The following is a 15,619-nucleotide window of genomic DNA, read 5'->3' on the forward strand; positions in this document are numbered from 1 at the left end:
CACTACTGATCCTATGTAAATTAAAAGGTAAGTTTTCTTCTTTGAGATCTATTGCACACCCTGGTGAATACAGTAGATAATAATGTAGTGTGCATTTACAATTGCTGAGATTAAATTTTAAATGTTCTCACCACAGAAATGGTAAATAGTTGAGGTGATGAATATGTTAATTAGCTAAGTACTACACACTGTATTCATAAACCATAATATCACTTTGTGCCCGTATATACAGCTATACTCTTTCAATTTATAATAAAATAAAATTAAAACAAAACAAGCGAAACAACTCCTCCCAAAAAATAATAAGGAATATAGCAGCTAACTCTATACCCACAAATTTTATCACTTGGATATAAGATAGATGGATTCCTTGAAAGATACTAACAAAATTCACACAAGGAAAAATAAGTAGCATGGATAGCCCTATCTATTAAAGGTGAGTAAATTATTAATAACCCCCCAAAAAATGAAATCACCAGGCTCAGATGGATTCACCGGTGAAAACTTACAAACATTTAAGATATAAATTACCATTTCTACACACTGTGTCCGAACAAAAGAGAAGCAGAGGGACGATGTTCTAACCATATTACCAAAACCATATGAAGACATTCAAGAAAAAATAAAAGCGCAAACTAATATCTCTCAGTAACATGGGTATTAAAATCCGCAATAAAGCATTAAATTGAATCCAACAATATATAAAAAGAATTACACACCACACACAAGTGGAATTTATTCCAGGTATACAAGGTTGATTTAATGTTCAAAAACTTAATCAAGATAATTCTTCCACTGCATTCACAGGCTAAAGGAGAAAGATCATACAACTATGTCAACTGGCATAGGAAAGAAGCTTTGCCCACTTTTCAATGGGGTTGTTTTTTTCTTGTAAATCTGCCTAAGTTCCTTGTAGATGCTGCATATTAGACCTTTGTCAGACGTATAGATTGCAAAAACTTTCTCCCATTCTGGGTATATACCTAAAGGAATACAAATCATTCTATTATAAAGATACATGCATGCATATGTTCATTGCAGCACTATTCACACTATTCACAATAGCAAAGACATGGAATCAACCCAAATGCCCATCAATGATAGACTGGATAAAGAAAATGTGGTACAGACACACCACGGAATACTGTGCAGCCATAACAAGGAATGAGATCATATCCTTTGCAGGGGCATGGGTGTACTTGGAAGCCATTATCCTCAGCAAACTAACAAAGGAACAGAAAACCAAACACCACATGTTCCCACTTATAAGTGGAAGCTGAACAATGAGAAAACAGGGACACAGAGAGGGGAACAACATTGACTGCGGCCTATCATGGGAGGGCAGTGAGGAGAGAGCATTAAGAAAAAGAACTAATGCTTGCTGGGCTTAATACTTAGGTGAGGGGTTGAAAGGTGCAGCAAACCACCATGGCACATGTTTACCTTTGTAACAAACCTGCACATCCTGCACTTGTACCCTGGAACTTAACAATATATAATTTAAAAACAAACTTGACAAAATGTACAGGAAGTCTTGATAAGGAAAAACTCTCACCAAACTAAGAAGGAAAGAGAACTTTCTCAACTTGATAAAGAACATGAACAAAAAGCCTATAGGTGACATCGTACAGAATGTCGAGAAACTAGATGCTTACTCACTAAGAAGAGGAATGAAGCACGACAAGCCCTTCTCACCATTCCTATTTTACACTGTACTGGAGCCAAATGAAAAAGCTCTCAATAGCCAGAGTGGGAAAATTTGAGCAACAAAATTCATAAAATAATATTAGAATATAACCCAAAGTATAAAATAAATATCCAGGTGTTCTCACTGAAATAAGTATATTATTGAATAAATACATAAATGAGGGAAAATAAGCAAATGTCACCTGCAGAATTCTAAATAACTTCAGCAGCTATATTATCCTCAAGGGGGTGAAGCACCACTTCCCTCTTTACAATTGTGAGCTGGGGATAAGCACTTCCTTGCAAAGTATAGCCTTGGAAGAATGGGAAAAAAGTAACTTTACAGTGGAGAAACCTGACAAACCCAGCCCCAGCCTGGTGCTGGTGAGGCGGGATAGGTGGCCGAGGAAGCGACCATGTCCTCAGGATATGGCAACCTTGGGACCTTAGGATCAACACAATAAAACTCAAACTCATTCAAGCAGAGCAATCTCCAGTAGGGAATTTCCCCTGTAGACAGCATGCGTATTTTGATTTTACCTGTCCTCAGGCAGACCCTTTGCTCATTATAATAGTAAAAAAACACAGCCCTGGGTGGAGATTTTGGACACTAATGAGACATGCGATGTATGAACAAGCTCGTACAGCTACTGCGCATGTGCACCCAGAGGACCTCCCCCAAACGTGCTTCCTAGTGACACCTCTTCCCACCCGCTTATGAATAATCATGTAAGGCTCCCATAAAGGGAGTCTCCCTAGTGCCCGTCTTTGCTGTCTCATCCTTACCAGCAGCCTGCCTTGAATGCTCTCACTCTCTGGTGTACTATCTATCCTGAACTTAACTTTCAAAATATTTTCTTTTGCAATACATTGCTCTATAGTGCATCTCCTTTGCTGTGTGTCTCTTGTTTAAATCCATTTAAACTAAAAAGGCAAGAACTGGGGTCTCACAGCAGCCGTCAGCCCTGAAAGTGAACATCAACAGTAGCAAGTCACGTGGGCTCTATGCAGCCTCGATGTGACAAACATGGCACTTTGGCTCTGTGGTTTTCCTCCCCCAAGCCCAGTGCAATCAGGAGAAAGAGCACCAGACAAATCCCAGTTGACAGACATTCCTCAAAACAGCCGACCGGTAAGTCTCAAAATGGTCAAAGCCACCAAAACCAAAGAAAGTCTAAGAAATGGTCACAGCTACAGGAGTGTTAAAGCAAAATAAATATGGCCTGAGAAGGACTCGATTTCCATGTTTGAGTCCTTGTGGATGAACTGCAACCTAGCTTAATAGGTAGACAAGATTGAAAACCTAACTTTGGAGTATGCGCCTGTAACAGTCGCTGAGTCTTGGCCAATCCCAGCGCCCACACTTCAACCCGTCATACACTGCAGAGTGTTCAAACTGTGTCAAGTAAGGCAAACACTGAGCTCTAACCAACCCAGCTGTCCCGGTACCTCACTTCCGATTTCTGTGTATCACTTTACTTTTTTGGTCTATAAATGTGTTCTGACCACAAGGCACCCCTGGGGTCTCTCTGAATCTGCTGTGATTCTGGGAGCTGTCTGATTCACGAATCATTCATTGCTCAATTGAACTCCTTTGAATTTAATTCAGCTGAAGTTTTTCTTTGAACAGGAGTTCCAGGAGACACGACCCTTACATGTAATGCAGTCTCCTGGATGAGATCCAGGAACAGCCAAGGGGAGCGGTAGATAAAAACTAAGGAAATTTGAATAAAGTATGGACTTCAGCTAATCATCATGTGTCAATATTGGTGCATTAGTTGGGACGAATGTAGCACACGAATGTAAGGTATTAAAAGAGGAAACTAGCGGGGACATATGGGAACACTGCAATAAGCTCACAAGTTTTTGTAAAGTCAAATCAGTTCTGAAATTAAAAGCCCGTCTGCCTCTCGCCCTTCTCTCTATTTCAAGCAGCTCTATCAATCCCCACTAGGTCATAAGGGGATGTACAATCCCAGGTACAGACCACATGTCACTGGACATTGGTATAAATTGAAGACACCAACATCTGTCCTCTTTGTAACAGTATACCGGTCTTCACAAGAGGAAAATGCCTCATCTCACGGGACGTGTTCTTAGTGAAAGGTAATTCGAGGAACGATTTTACTTCATGGAAGCCCAATCTGGTCCCTCTCCTACCCCTGGCACGGCCAGCTAGTAGACAGGTGATTCAGCAGAGGCTGCATGGAGGTCTCTGCAGCTGACGTGCAGATAACCAGGAGAACTATGGAAGGAATTCACTGTGAGGGCAGGAGAGAGTTGCTAGGAGGCTGCCGTGTCCACACTTGGCCTCCAACCTCCCTCCGAATCTGCATGGCCAAGCTGGGTCCCATAATATCCATCCAGTAAACCCTTTTATTTATTATTTTTTCTTAAATTAGCTGGAGGGTGATTTATGGCCTGCAACTTAGAATATCATTGGATACACCACAGCATATTTTACCTGAAACGGAATAAGAAGAAATCCTATTCTGGGTCAACACAGGTTCAAAGGTTACATCATGCACGTCAATTAAGCTCACAGGGTCCATCTCAAACCACCATATTATTTCCTAACAAGCTTTAAATCTTCTGCATATCTGGCTGCCCAAACCACCAAAGAATATCGTCCGAGCCTCATCAATGCCAGGCTCACTTCTGCCCCTTGTCAAACACTCGTATTTTATTATCTTGCTATCTCCTTTCTAAGTCTCACCTTTGCAAGAATATCTCCTTGGTAATGTCTTAATCTGACCTGGACTTAAAGCCAATCACAGTGCTAGGCATATGGCATTTAACAAATTCTTGAGTATTTAAAACTGCAAAGACCTCAGCAAAGTGCACATATTTGTTAATAATCAGCAATTCATTCATTCATTCAAGAAACTGAAGGATGTCCCTTTAAGAACAGCCCCTTCTCTGAGCTTGTTCCAGTGTTGTAGGCCCCCCGGCTGATTATTCTGGACTGTTAGGTAACCAAGGGAATGCTACCTCTATACTGGGTTCCAGCCTTCCATTCAGATCTGAAGACCAGAACTCTTTGGAAACTGACTCCCTGTGATGAAAAGGAACGGAAGAATAACTGGTGAGGACGTGAAAGAAAGAGTCCCAGTTCTTATCTTCCTCCAGGCCCATGGCAGGTAAGTAGAGACTGGGATGCATCTGAGCCTCGCTCTCAGTGGGGGAGGGACACAGGAGAATGTGTGGCTAGAAAAATATAGAAGAAAGGTTTCCAGTGCTGTGGGATGCTTCAGTTGTTCACTTGAAGGAAAACATTTTCTGGGATTGAATGAGATCGTTAGATGTCTCAGGAATGAAAGAAAGCGTTTTGCTTTTCTTTTCCTGCAGGTGTCACCTTCAGAAGATAGAAGCGCCAGGATAGAACAGAAGTTGTAAGATGACAAACAGCCCCACCCGGGTTTTCTTGTTCTTAAAGCGTGAAACACACACACACATATACACGCATACAAGTACACACAGAGAAAGAAGCTAACTCCTGTGCTTCAGCCGTCACATGCCCCTGAGTGCCCATAAGATCACAGGCACGCCGCCGGAGAGCTGTACAGTGGCTGGTCAGTCGTTATCAACAAAGAACTCAAACCGCAGCCGCTGCATCAGCCCACAATTTGCAAATGTGCATGATGCATATTTGCATATATCCCTCCCAGTGGTGGCAGTTAGTCTGGTCCCCTCTCACTCTGGTCATCCTTGACGGGCCCTGGATGTCTGACTGGTACCTGACCCATAAAACAGGAGCCCGACGCTGGGCCATGCCAGCACTTTCAACACAGAGAGTCTAGAAACACAGTCACAATTCGGAGAAAAGTGTCCAAGGATATTTGGCTGGATCCTTCAGGGTTATTTATAGCAGATGGCCGGAGAGAACAGACACACACCCATTCTAAATATTTGGAAGCTATGCTAAATTAGTGTTCAATTGACTTCATTTAAAAAGATATACAGTTTTATTATTTTCTAATTATAGGGATTCAAGCTAAAGAATAATCTTGCCAGGTCCAAGTTAACCTCCAGCTGTTTACATAAACACATGAGACTCATCCATAATCAGAGCGTTTTAAGTATGCAGCAAGCACATTATAAATGTAACCTCTTAAAGAAACTGTGTAGCATTGTACCGAGGTAAACACACATTCATGAAACATTTCCTTCATTGTTGTTCTTATCTGTAAAACGGATTTTTTAAATCGAACTGACATTTCTAATTGATGGGCTCTGAACAAATATACTTTTGCTGTACTTCCCAAATTTTCCAAACTTTGACCTGTGAGTGGAGCCACCAAATTTAGAAGCTTCAAATGCATTTGCTTCTGAATTTGCCAAGACTTGGAGCCTCATGCTGTGCAGCCAAGCACAGTGAATTTATCTTGGTTTTGTTACAGATTGCCAAAGATAAAAGCCACCCTTGGACCCTAATGGATATGTTTAGTGTCTAATAAAGTCATGAGACACAAAGCTTTCTGTGAAATTCAGTGCTACACATATCACTGCTTCCACACACACACACACACACACACACACACAAGCCGCATGTGGCTCTCATCTCCTGACAGTCAAAGCTTCAGGGGATTGCAGTGTTTAATCCTGAGTTCAGAAAATCTAGTCAGTCGTTGGCAGACCTAAAAGATGCCAGGTAGTATGAAACGGCGTAAGAACAAAGCTCACCTATTCAAACCTTTTGTTTCCACCACCAAAATATTTCTCTATACAAGCAGCCATCCTCACAGAGAATACTAGGTAAGACTTTTGGACCCAGAAAAGTAAAACACAAAGCTAGCAGACCTCGCTGAGGACCTGTGGCCAGCTGGATCCAGATCCCATTTCCAGAGGGATGGAAGGGAACGCTCACGAAGGCTCGGCCCCACAGACGTGTTCCTGTGCCCTAAATCCCTGCGGCTAATCCAGGAACGGCACATCCAACCAGGCCAAAGGTTTTTACCTTCCAGGACTTAGCCAAGTTCGGTCATTAGAGGCATGTCCATGAGGTTGTTTCCTTCATTAAAATCAAAAAGGCATTTCTAATACTAGGTCACAATCAAATAAACTTAAATGTGCAACACAATCAAAACGGTGATTTATTTTCTTAAACGCATCCACCCTTTAAACATAAAGGAAGAAAGGGGGAGGGGAGAGGGAAGGCCGAGGGGGAGGGACGAGGGGAGGGGGCGGGGAGGACGAGGGGAGGGGCGGGGGGGTGAGGGCAGGGGAGGGGTGCGAGGCGGGGGGAGGGGAGGGGAGGGGAAAGGGGAGGGGAGGGGAAGGGGGAGGGGGGGCGGGGGAGGGGAGGGGGAAATGGGGGAGGGGGAGGGGAGGGGAGGGGAAGGGAGGGGAGGGAATGAGAGGGGGAAGGAGGCGTGGGGAGGGGGGAAGAGAGAGGGAGAAAGAGGGAGAAAGAAAAGAATAGAAAAAAGAATAGAAGAAAAGAAAAGCTAGAAAAGGCAACCATAACTCCCATATGAAGGGGACAGACAGCTGGTCATTATTGGATGAACTTTGTAAGCCCACATATGAAATATATCTTACATACAGTTGCACTCCTAATTTCGGAAGTCATAACACACATTTTATTACATCGCACATCAGGTCAAATTGTTGAGTTATACAGCAGTGCTAGGACATTTTTAATAACCCAGTAACACTTCTACTAAACAGCTGTTATAATCAAACTTGCCTGTGTTGAAAATAAAACTAAAACTATATAATGAAAATACAATCAAGCCTAGGCAAGTAGCTTCTCTCACACATTATATTCCAAAGTAAAAAGCAGCCCATATTTATTCTAAAGTACACAGAGCTTATTTTCAATGTCTTGTCTTTGGTATATTCTTATATAAGAAACTCAACAAATTCTACTGTATATTCTTCACACATTATGCTCATTTATTTTTTTGAACACTAAGTTCTATTTCCAGGGAGACACAAAATGATAACTTTGAGGTTGGTACCATATTATACTTAGAACTTACATATCTGGAATAGATTTTGAGTTGGCAAAACCCTGTTCCCTGTCCTTTCTGACAACTGTTGCCATTTCATTTGCAGTCTCATTTCAGCTGGGAGGCATTTAACTCTCCAATTTTGAAAAGCCTTCTTGGATAACTTTAGCATTCCCTAAACTTGCTGATAATACCCTAAGCTAAGGCAAAAGGCATACCATCAGCATCTCCCTGACTGCCCTATCAATGGCCTGGAACATCTATTCAGACGAATATTCTCACAACCAAATTGCCAACCCGGAAAGATCAGACTGGTCTCTGCAGTGCAGATGGAGTTTGTAAAAATGGGAAGGCCGGCTGCACTTTGGTGAGTGATAACACAACTCTTCTGGCCAAATAGCTTCTGGAAAACACCTGATCGACGGGCGGGTACAGACAGACATTGGGAAACCACTTACCTCAGCGTGAAGCGATCTTCAGTGGAATTTCTGGAGATGGAAACAGGGAAAGTCAGCACGTCTCCTTTCCTCACGGTCTTTGGTATGTAGTGGATGGCCACGCTGTTGTCCAGGCGCAGTTCTCTCAGGGCAGGTTTCCTGTGTGTCTGGTAAAGGAAGATGCTCCCGATCCTCTGCAAGGGGGGCCCGGACTCATCGATGTCACTGTGGCCTGTCCGGATCCCATTGCTTTTCCTGGCATCCTCCCTGACGCAGTCCCCTCTCTCACCCCCCGGGTGCACGGTGTAGTAGAGCTCCACGGGGGTCCCCTCCGGCTGCTCCACGGACTTCTTCCTCCCGGCCACCACCGTGGGGGGGCTGAACCAGCTGGCCAGGAGCTCCAGCTCGGCCACACACAGCCCCAGGTCCCCCCTCAGCCGGCAGCTGCCCCGCACCTCTCTGGTCTCTCGGAAAGCGAAGACCCTCAGGCAGGGCAGCTTCTCCCCGGCGCTGCGGTCGCCCCAGTCTCTGCCCACGATGTGGAACAGAACCTGCACTCGGGGCCGGCTCAGGTAGACTTTGTCCCGCAGGATGTGGGCTTTGAGTTTCCAGTTCAGAGAAAATTTGTTGGTGAATCCAAACGGGTTGGAAGGTAGCATTAAATCCTGGGGCACCACTTGCTCGATGGAGAAAGGCCCGTAGCTGGCATTGAGAACAGGCAGCCTCTTGGATTTGTAAATCAGAAACGACTCCACCCGGGACTGCAGGCTGGAGTTCCTCATGATATCCTGGTTGGCCTCCTTCAGGAAGAAGGAGACGTCAGCGTTGTTGATGTGGTAGGTCACGGGGAGGTAGGTGGGCAGCAAGGAAAACCTCTGGATGCTCTCAAGGATCCCTCGACCTTCCGTCACTGTGGAGAGGGAATCGCAGTGCAGGTGTTAGTAATGCTAAGGTCCTGTTACCGGTATTTCAGACATCTGCGTGGCCCCTTCATCACAGAGGGCCCTGTCTTCATGCCAATTATGCAATTCCTTAACCAAACCTCTTAATCCAATCTACTCGCTTCATATTATTGGTTTCAGAAGAAATAAATGCCACCAACCTAAGTAGAAAACCAGTATCATTTAACCTACAAAAAAGTTGAGCATGCAAATAAATATAATTCAAATGAAGTTTTAAAATTTCAACTCGTGGTAATGGTGTTTTTATGGGGTTATTGAAAAAATTTTCTTTTTTTTTTTTTTTTTTTTGATAAAAGGAGAAATGAGCAAGTGGTTAGAAAGCTGTCACGAACAAGCTAGCATCGACAGAGAGGCACCGTCCCATTCAATCAACACAGACTGAGATTGGTAAAAACAGGAACGACTTTCTCAACACATGGATCAATGCTATGTCCACATTTCACCTAATACAGATTCTTGTGTGTGTGTGTGTGTGTGTGTGTGTGTGTTCCACCCATACACACGTGCTGCATTTAAAGACATGTCCAATGGGAAATGGTAACAGACTTGAGGCAAAAATAGATGCAGATGCACAATCATAAATCACACAGTGTACAGCCGCCCCCGCTTGGAGTTAAGGGGAGAGATGCAGAGAAAAGACTTTGGAAGGATATATTGGGAGGGACCCTCCAGAAATAGATGAGATGATGTGACCACAACACCAATGTGCCAGGGCCAGGTGTACAAAGCACATGCTCCAAGTCATCTGTGAAACACTGGACCCTAGAACCTAAGAAGCAAGGGCAGCACCTTGCTTCCATCCCAGCCACCTCCTATGGACACTACGCGGTCAACAACAAACAAAAACCATTGTTCATTTTTCCGCACTGAACGTATCTCTCCCTCAGGGGAGAAAATCCAAAATGTTATTTTTACAGGTGGTCTTACATGCTATAAGAAAAATGCAGGCAGAGCAATTGCATAATCCAAAGAACCAACGTAAGGAGTTTTAGAAATGGAAACTATTGGCTCCTGGAACGCTGACTTTCTAGGCAAAGCTCCACAAGTTACGCTGAAGCCCTTCTCGTCAGTCACCAGGTAATTATCTTTGATGACTCGGACACTCATGGCGTCACCTTTCTCAAAGGCCCACGCAAACACACATTTGGAAGCATGATGCCTACCTGAGTCAGGACCCCTCTTTGGCAGTCATCTGCCAGCAGCTGAGAGAGCCAAGAGCTCAGAGGCAGGGGTCCTGCTTCTGGCTTTGCAAGACCATGAGCAGGTCACTGACCCTCCTTGCTTCCCGTGGACTCATTGGTAGCACGAGGGGGCTGACTGGAGCACTGTAGCCTCAGCCCAGCTGTGATACCGCACGGTGTTAGGCTGCATCCAATTTAACTTCTAGACAAGAAGTTCAACAGATGTATTCAACTTGAGTTTACAGAATGCCCTGGATGAAAAAAATCTCTCCAATCAACGGCATTACCAAACTCAGAGCAGGCTGAGCTTCCATTTAAACAATTAAGGCTTGTCTTGGGCTGAACCATTTGAGACTGCTTATAAGTAAGCAGTCTGCACCCACCCAAAGGACAATTTCCTAGGGTTCAATGTCATAAATATGGATTTTTGTTTTCAAAAATCAAAATATCATAGATATAAAAGGGACTTCATGCCTTAAAAAGATTGCATGTTTTAACTTTATGGAAATAACTCCTGATTTATATTATCTCTGCACTTGTATTTTCACATGTGAGTTATAGTAAAAACAAAGAAGAGGCAGAGAATTTTTCATCCCCTCTCTTGGTACCCTCTCCCCATTTGCCTAGCCACATTTCTGTGACCTCTCTGGCTGCATTATCAAAGTCACCTTGCTAGGATCCTTTCCTTGACTGTACGATTCTGGGTTATGTTCTCCATCTGGGTTTTTCTGCAGCATCCCCAACTTCCTGCATCAAAACACATTATGCTTTGCTGTAATTCTCTATGCACTCCAGTGTGGGATAAGGCAGGGAGCAGAAATGATACAGAGGGCTTTTTTCTCCGCTGTATTCACAGTCTTTAAGAGAGTGCCTGGTAAATATCAGGTACTCAGTAAATATTTGATAAACACGTGAATGAATGAATCAACAAGTGTATTATGCTTTTTATGTTACAAAGAGCAGATTCTGTTTTTACGCTAGGATGTTATTCACTGTCCTCTTCGCTTCCATCCCTGTAATCAGAATCCTGGATCCTTTTATCCCATTAAGAGTTCCATGTAATCCTGGTGATACGCGACTAAGGAAGATGGGCCTCTCCGTGTAATGAGACTCCTATAAGACCTACATCAATGATACAGGTTGCCCTATTGTTAAAAACACATCTTGGCCCCACTTAGAACAAGTACCTTGAGCTGCCTCGGCACTCTTTTGCCATTCGTGCTAGAAACAGCCAAAGCCAGACAACCAAATTGCAGATGGTTAAACATTAATGCCAGATACCAAGGTTCCGTGAACTTCCCTGTTAAACATCTGACCCCAACTACTTGAGGCCACAAAACTTAATTGCGCAGCTAATTACACATTCCAAGGGCAACGACATTGGGTCCTCTGATTTTATTCAGGAAAGCAATAAGGCAACCAGGGGTCACTGCGAACATCATTTGAAGGGAAGTAACTTCTTAGCTTTATTCCACAAATGGTCTGTTAGTCATTTTGCCTGGTATCTGACCTAAATGTTTACTGCTTACAATTGCTCCATATCGACCTCAAGCTAGTGCCCCTTCCTTTCTTTTTTTTTAAATAATACTACAAAAATAATGCCAATTATATTCCACGATGCACAGAATGCATCGTAAAACTCATTATCCTCTCATCCCTACAGGAGTGGTTCCTACCACTAAAGGACACCATTTATATTTAACATAAACATTAGCAAAGTGTTAAATAACAAAGAAGCTATACACAGTAAATGTCAGTTAATAATTTGCTAAGGACAAAAATTACTCTTTGATTGGGTGGCATGGCTGTAATTCTTACTGGAGGGAGAGTGGCATGTTCACATCTTGAAGCAACTCAGTGGTCTGGGAGGGATTTTGTATTAATTTTAACATTTTCGAAAGGATCTTTTTTTCCCTGAATAATACTTTTTTTAAAAATATGGGAAGAAGACAATTTGAGCACAAGACTCTCAATTTTCCCCTATGTGGACTCAAAAGCAATAACTAATAGAATATGGTAATAGGCAAAAAAAATCTACATTCATGCTGAAAATTAGGTACAACCTGCATGCCATAGACTGCAAGAATTACTGGGAGTCACAAGGGACTCAAATACCTCACACAGAAAACAGAATGATTAGGGCTGCCAGACAAAACACAAACACCTAATTATGTTTTGATTTCCAGTAAACAGAAATATTCCATAGGGCATGCTTATAATTAAAAATAAATATTTTAAAATTGTGTTTTTCTGAAATTCAGATGTGACTAGGCATCTTGTGTTTTATTTCCCAAATCTGGCAATCCTCAGCATGATGTTGTCATAGAAAGAAAATAGTTGTCAACTGAGTAGATATCTGTAAGATATCTGATATCTAGGCAGCTGACAAATCTACCCTGATATCTGTAAGAGCAAAGGCCATAGGCCATGTGGGTGCTCCCACACCTGACACTATTTCCAATGCTGGGAGCCAACCAGCTTTGCCATCAGCTGAATCTGAGACTCAAGCATAGCGGGACGCTGCGCCGCACAGACAGACCTAAAACATCAAGGCATCTTGCAGATGCTGTTCTTCCCTAACAGAGACCGTGATGGGGCAGGAGGTCTGACACAGCCACACTGTGCTCCTGGAATTAGTCCAAACCTAAAACCACCTACAGGAAACCAGTGCCCATGCGGCCCCTGCACCCAACTCACAGAAGGCACCTTGGGGCAAGGGGTCTCCCCTGCTGGGCACGTCAGCATCCCGCAGCATCCTTACCGTCCCCCTGGGGATGCTGGGTCAGATGGTAACATGCAACGCTAATGCAAAAAACGCCGCCCACAGTGAAGGATATGTAAATAAACAAAAACAGAAGGAGAACAGGACCTACCAATAAAAGCTGCAGAGTAACAGAAGGAAATTCAGAAAGACATTCAAGAAGTAGAGGAATAACATACCTTTGAAGAGTATTTACCATAGAATATTGAAGTACCTTTTATACAAAATGACTTTGGAGCTCACAATTGTCAAGAAAAGCGGAGCCTTTGTTGTTTTGTAATGAAATAAGACTGAGATGGAAGAAGATCCTGCAGTATTAAAAGTAAGGAATTTAAAGTGGTTTCAGATGCAATAACACAGATTTGAAAAATGCAGAAAATTGAATTTATCATCTGAGAAGGGGAGCTTCTGAAGCTTTCCCTACAGCTAAATAGAAAAGGCAAAGGAATGGAAATGATCAGTAAGAGGCTGTAACCATGTGAGACGCATATTAGATGTACAACATTCAGATGACGGAGCTCCTAATGAAGACACCAGGAAAATGCAAAAGCAGCAGCATTAAAAGGCAAAAAAAGAAAACATTCCTGGGTTTATATACATACACATATTCAGAGTAGATCATGATATTTCACTGATTCCAGAGAAAACCGAAAACACCACCTTTTAGGTATTTCTTAAAGATACATTCCCATCAAGGGTAAAAGGTAATTCTGTAAGCATTTATTTAAAAGTAAAATTTTAAAACTAAAAAAAAAATCAGATTGTCTTCATTTGCATCCACTGTACAAAATTAGATATTAAAAAATACCGATAAATATTCACAGAAATACGATGAAGAATGTTCTAACTGAACAATTATCTAATTGAACAATTATTTGCCCTGAGGATTTTTCTGGTAATTGTGAGGGCAACAGAAAGAAACAAAAATGTATACCGTATCTTCCATTGCTGAAAAATCACTGCAGCCTATTATCCGGGACACCATAAGGTTAATCAAAGTGTAGTACTCAAGAACAGGAAAACCATGTTAAATGAGAACCAGATGAGTGCTGAAAACATTTAAATTTAGAGTGCGTTCAGATAGAGTTTTAAATGCAGGCAAAACCCCACACATTGAAAATAGTAATAAAAAATTCAGAATCCACACACCATAAACTTAAAAATGGCAATAGACATAGGGAGCAAAAGAAAGTTAAAGTGGACCAAATTTGTATCTTCATAAGAGATATCAGTAGATATGGCTTTATTTTAGTCAGTGATAACCAAATAAAAATATGTCCAACTATACTTTTCTGATAACTTAAATTTTGGTTTTATGCATATAGATTAGTGGGAAGAACTGAGAAGAGAGGATAGAAACAGTTTACTGAATAATCGATTGAATACACAGATAAACAAGAAAATAGAAAACAAAATATAACAGAAGAACAAATTTATTAGTTATGATATTATATATAAGTGGCTTAGATTCTCCCGTTAAAAGACTAAGACTCTTGAGCTGGCTCAAAAGTTAAAAGAAAAAAAAGTTAAGCTATAAATTGTCTCCAAGAGAATTCAAATAAGTTGACTGAGGTATTTTAAAAATAAATAAATAAATAAGTAAACAACAAAAAGAATAGGTGTAGATATTCTACAGAGAAGGAACACTGGGGTCACAACTTTAATACAAAAAAAAAGTAAAATTCAAGGTAAAAATAAGTAATTGAATTAAAGGTCTAAATTTTATTAAAAGACACAATTCACAGTGCATAAATATTGTAGATATTTTATGCAAGTATATACAGCCCCCAAATTAATGTAACAAAATCTCTTAAAATTACAAGTAGAAATTAATAGTAACTAAAATTTGCTTAAATGTTACATACCTCCTTTTTCAGTCTCTGACTTATGAAGTATAGGAAAGTAAAAAATGACATTAAGATATAAATAACTAATGCTATGATAATCTCTATGGAGAATATACTCACTTAAAATGTTCATGGGACCTTCCCATAAACTAATCATATATAAGGCCACAAGGAAACAATAATAAAAAAATTACAGAAATAATTTAAATTATATTCTATGATCGTATACACTAGAATATAAACTCATAACAACAGCAAAATAGAAACACTGCTATCTACTTGGGAAGAGAAACCCAACTACTTAACAGTTCTTGAATCAAAATCAAAATAAAACTTACCATTATACTATATTTACAAGCTACTGATAATGGCAATACTACACATCAAAACATATGTGAAGCAGCCAAAGATGGAGTCAAAAGCAAATTCATAATCTTCAATAGTATCATTATTAAACCGAATAAAATTGATCAACTAAACACACAAAATGAGAAACCCAAAACAAAATCTAAATGAAGATCTCTAAAGAAGCATTAATAAAAACAAAGGTAGGAAAATAACAATGCAAGACAACAAAATCGAGAATTAAATCAAAGAGGTGTTGCATTAGGAAAAATATATGTAATTATATATATTATATATGTATAATATAATAATATAACATTGTAATATAACATATAATAGTATTATATATTATATACATATATAATACATGTACATATGTATATAATATATATTATATATCTATATATGTGATAGATTGTTAAAAATGAAATCATACATTTATAGTA

General features: G+C 41.0%; 1 protein-coding gene across 7 annotated transcripts in view; it reads right to left on the bottom strand.

Moving 5' to 3' along the window:
• Nucleotides 1–15,619, bottom strand: part of TMEM132D (transmembrane protein 132D) — an 865,119-nt gene that overhangs the window by 650,273 nt on the left and 199,227 nt on the right. For 6 of the 7 annotated variants that reach the window (XM_017867541.1, XM_017867544.1, XM_017867542.1 and 3 more), the window contains one exon: nt 8,099–8,987. In XM_017867541.1, the coding sequence (XP_017723030.1) occupies nt 8,099–8,987 (889 nt within the window). Of the gene's footprint in view, nt 1–8,098; nt 8,988–10,888; nt 10,950–15,619 lie in introns of those variants that run through there. The other variant, XM_017867545.1, reaches the window with a different exon arrangement.

This window comes from Rhinopithecus bieti, unplaced genomic scaffold (genome assembly GCF_001698545.2).
Source record: "Rhinopithecus bieti isolate Rb0 unplaced genomic scaffold, ASM169854v2 scaffold_3615, whole genome shotgun sequence".
In the NCBI taxonomy this organism is placed as follows: Eukaryota; Metazoa; Chordata; class Mammalia; order Primates; family Cercopithecidae; genus Rhinopithecus; species Rhinopithecus bieti.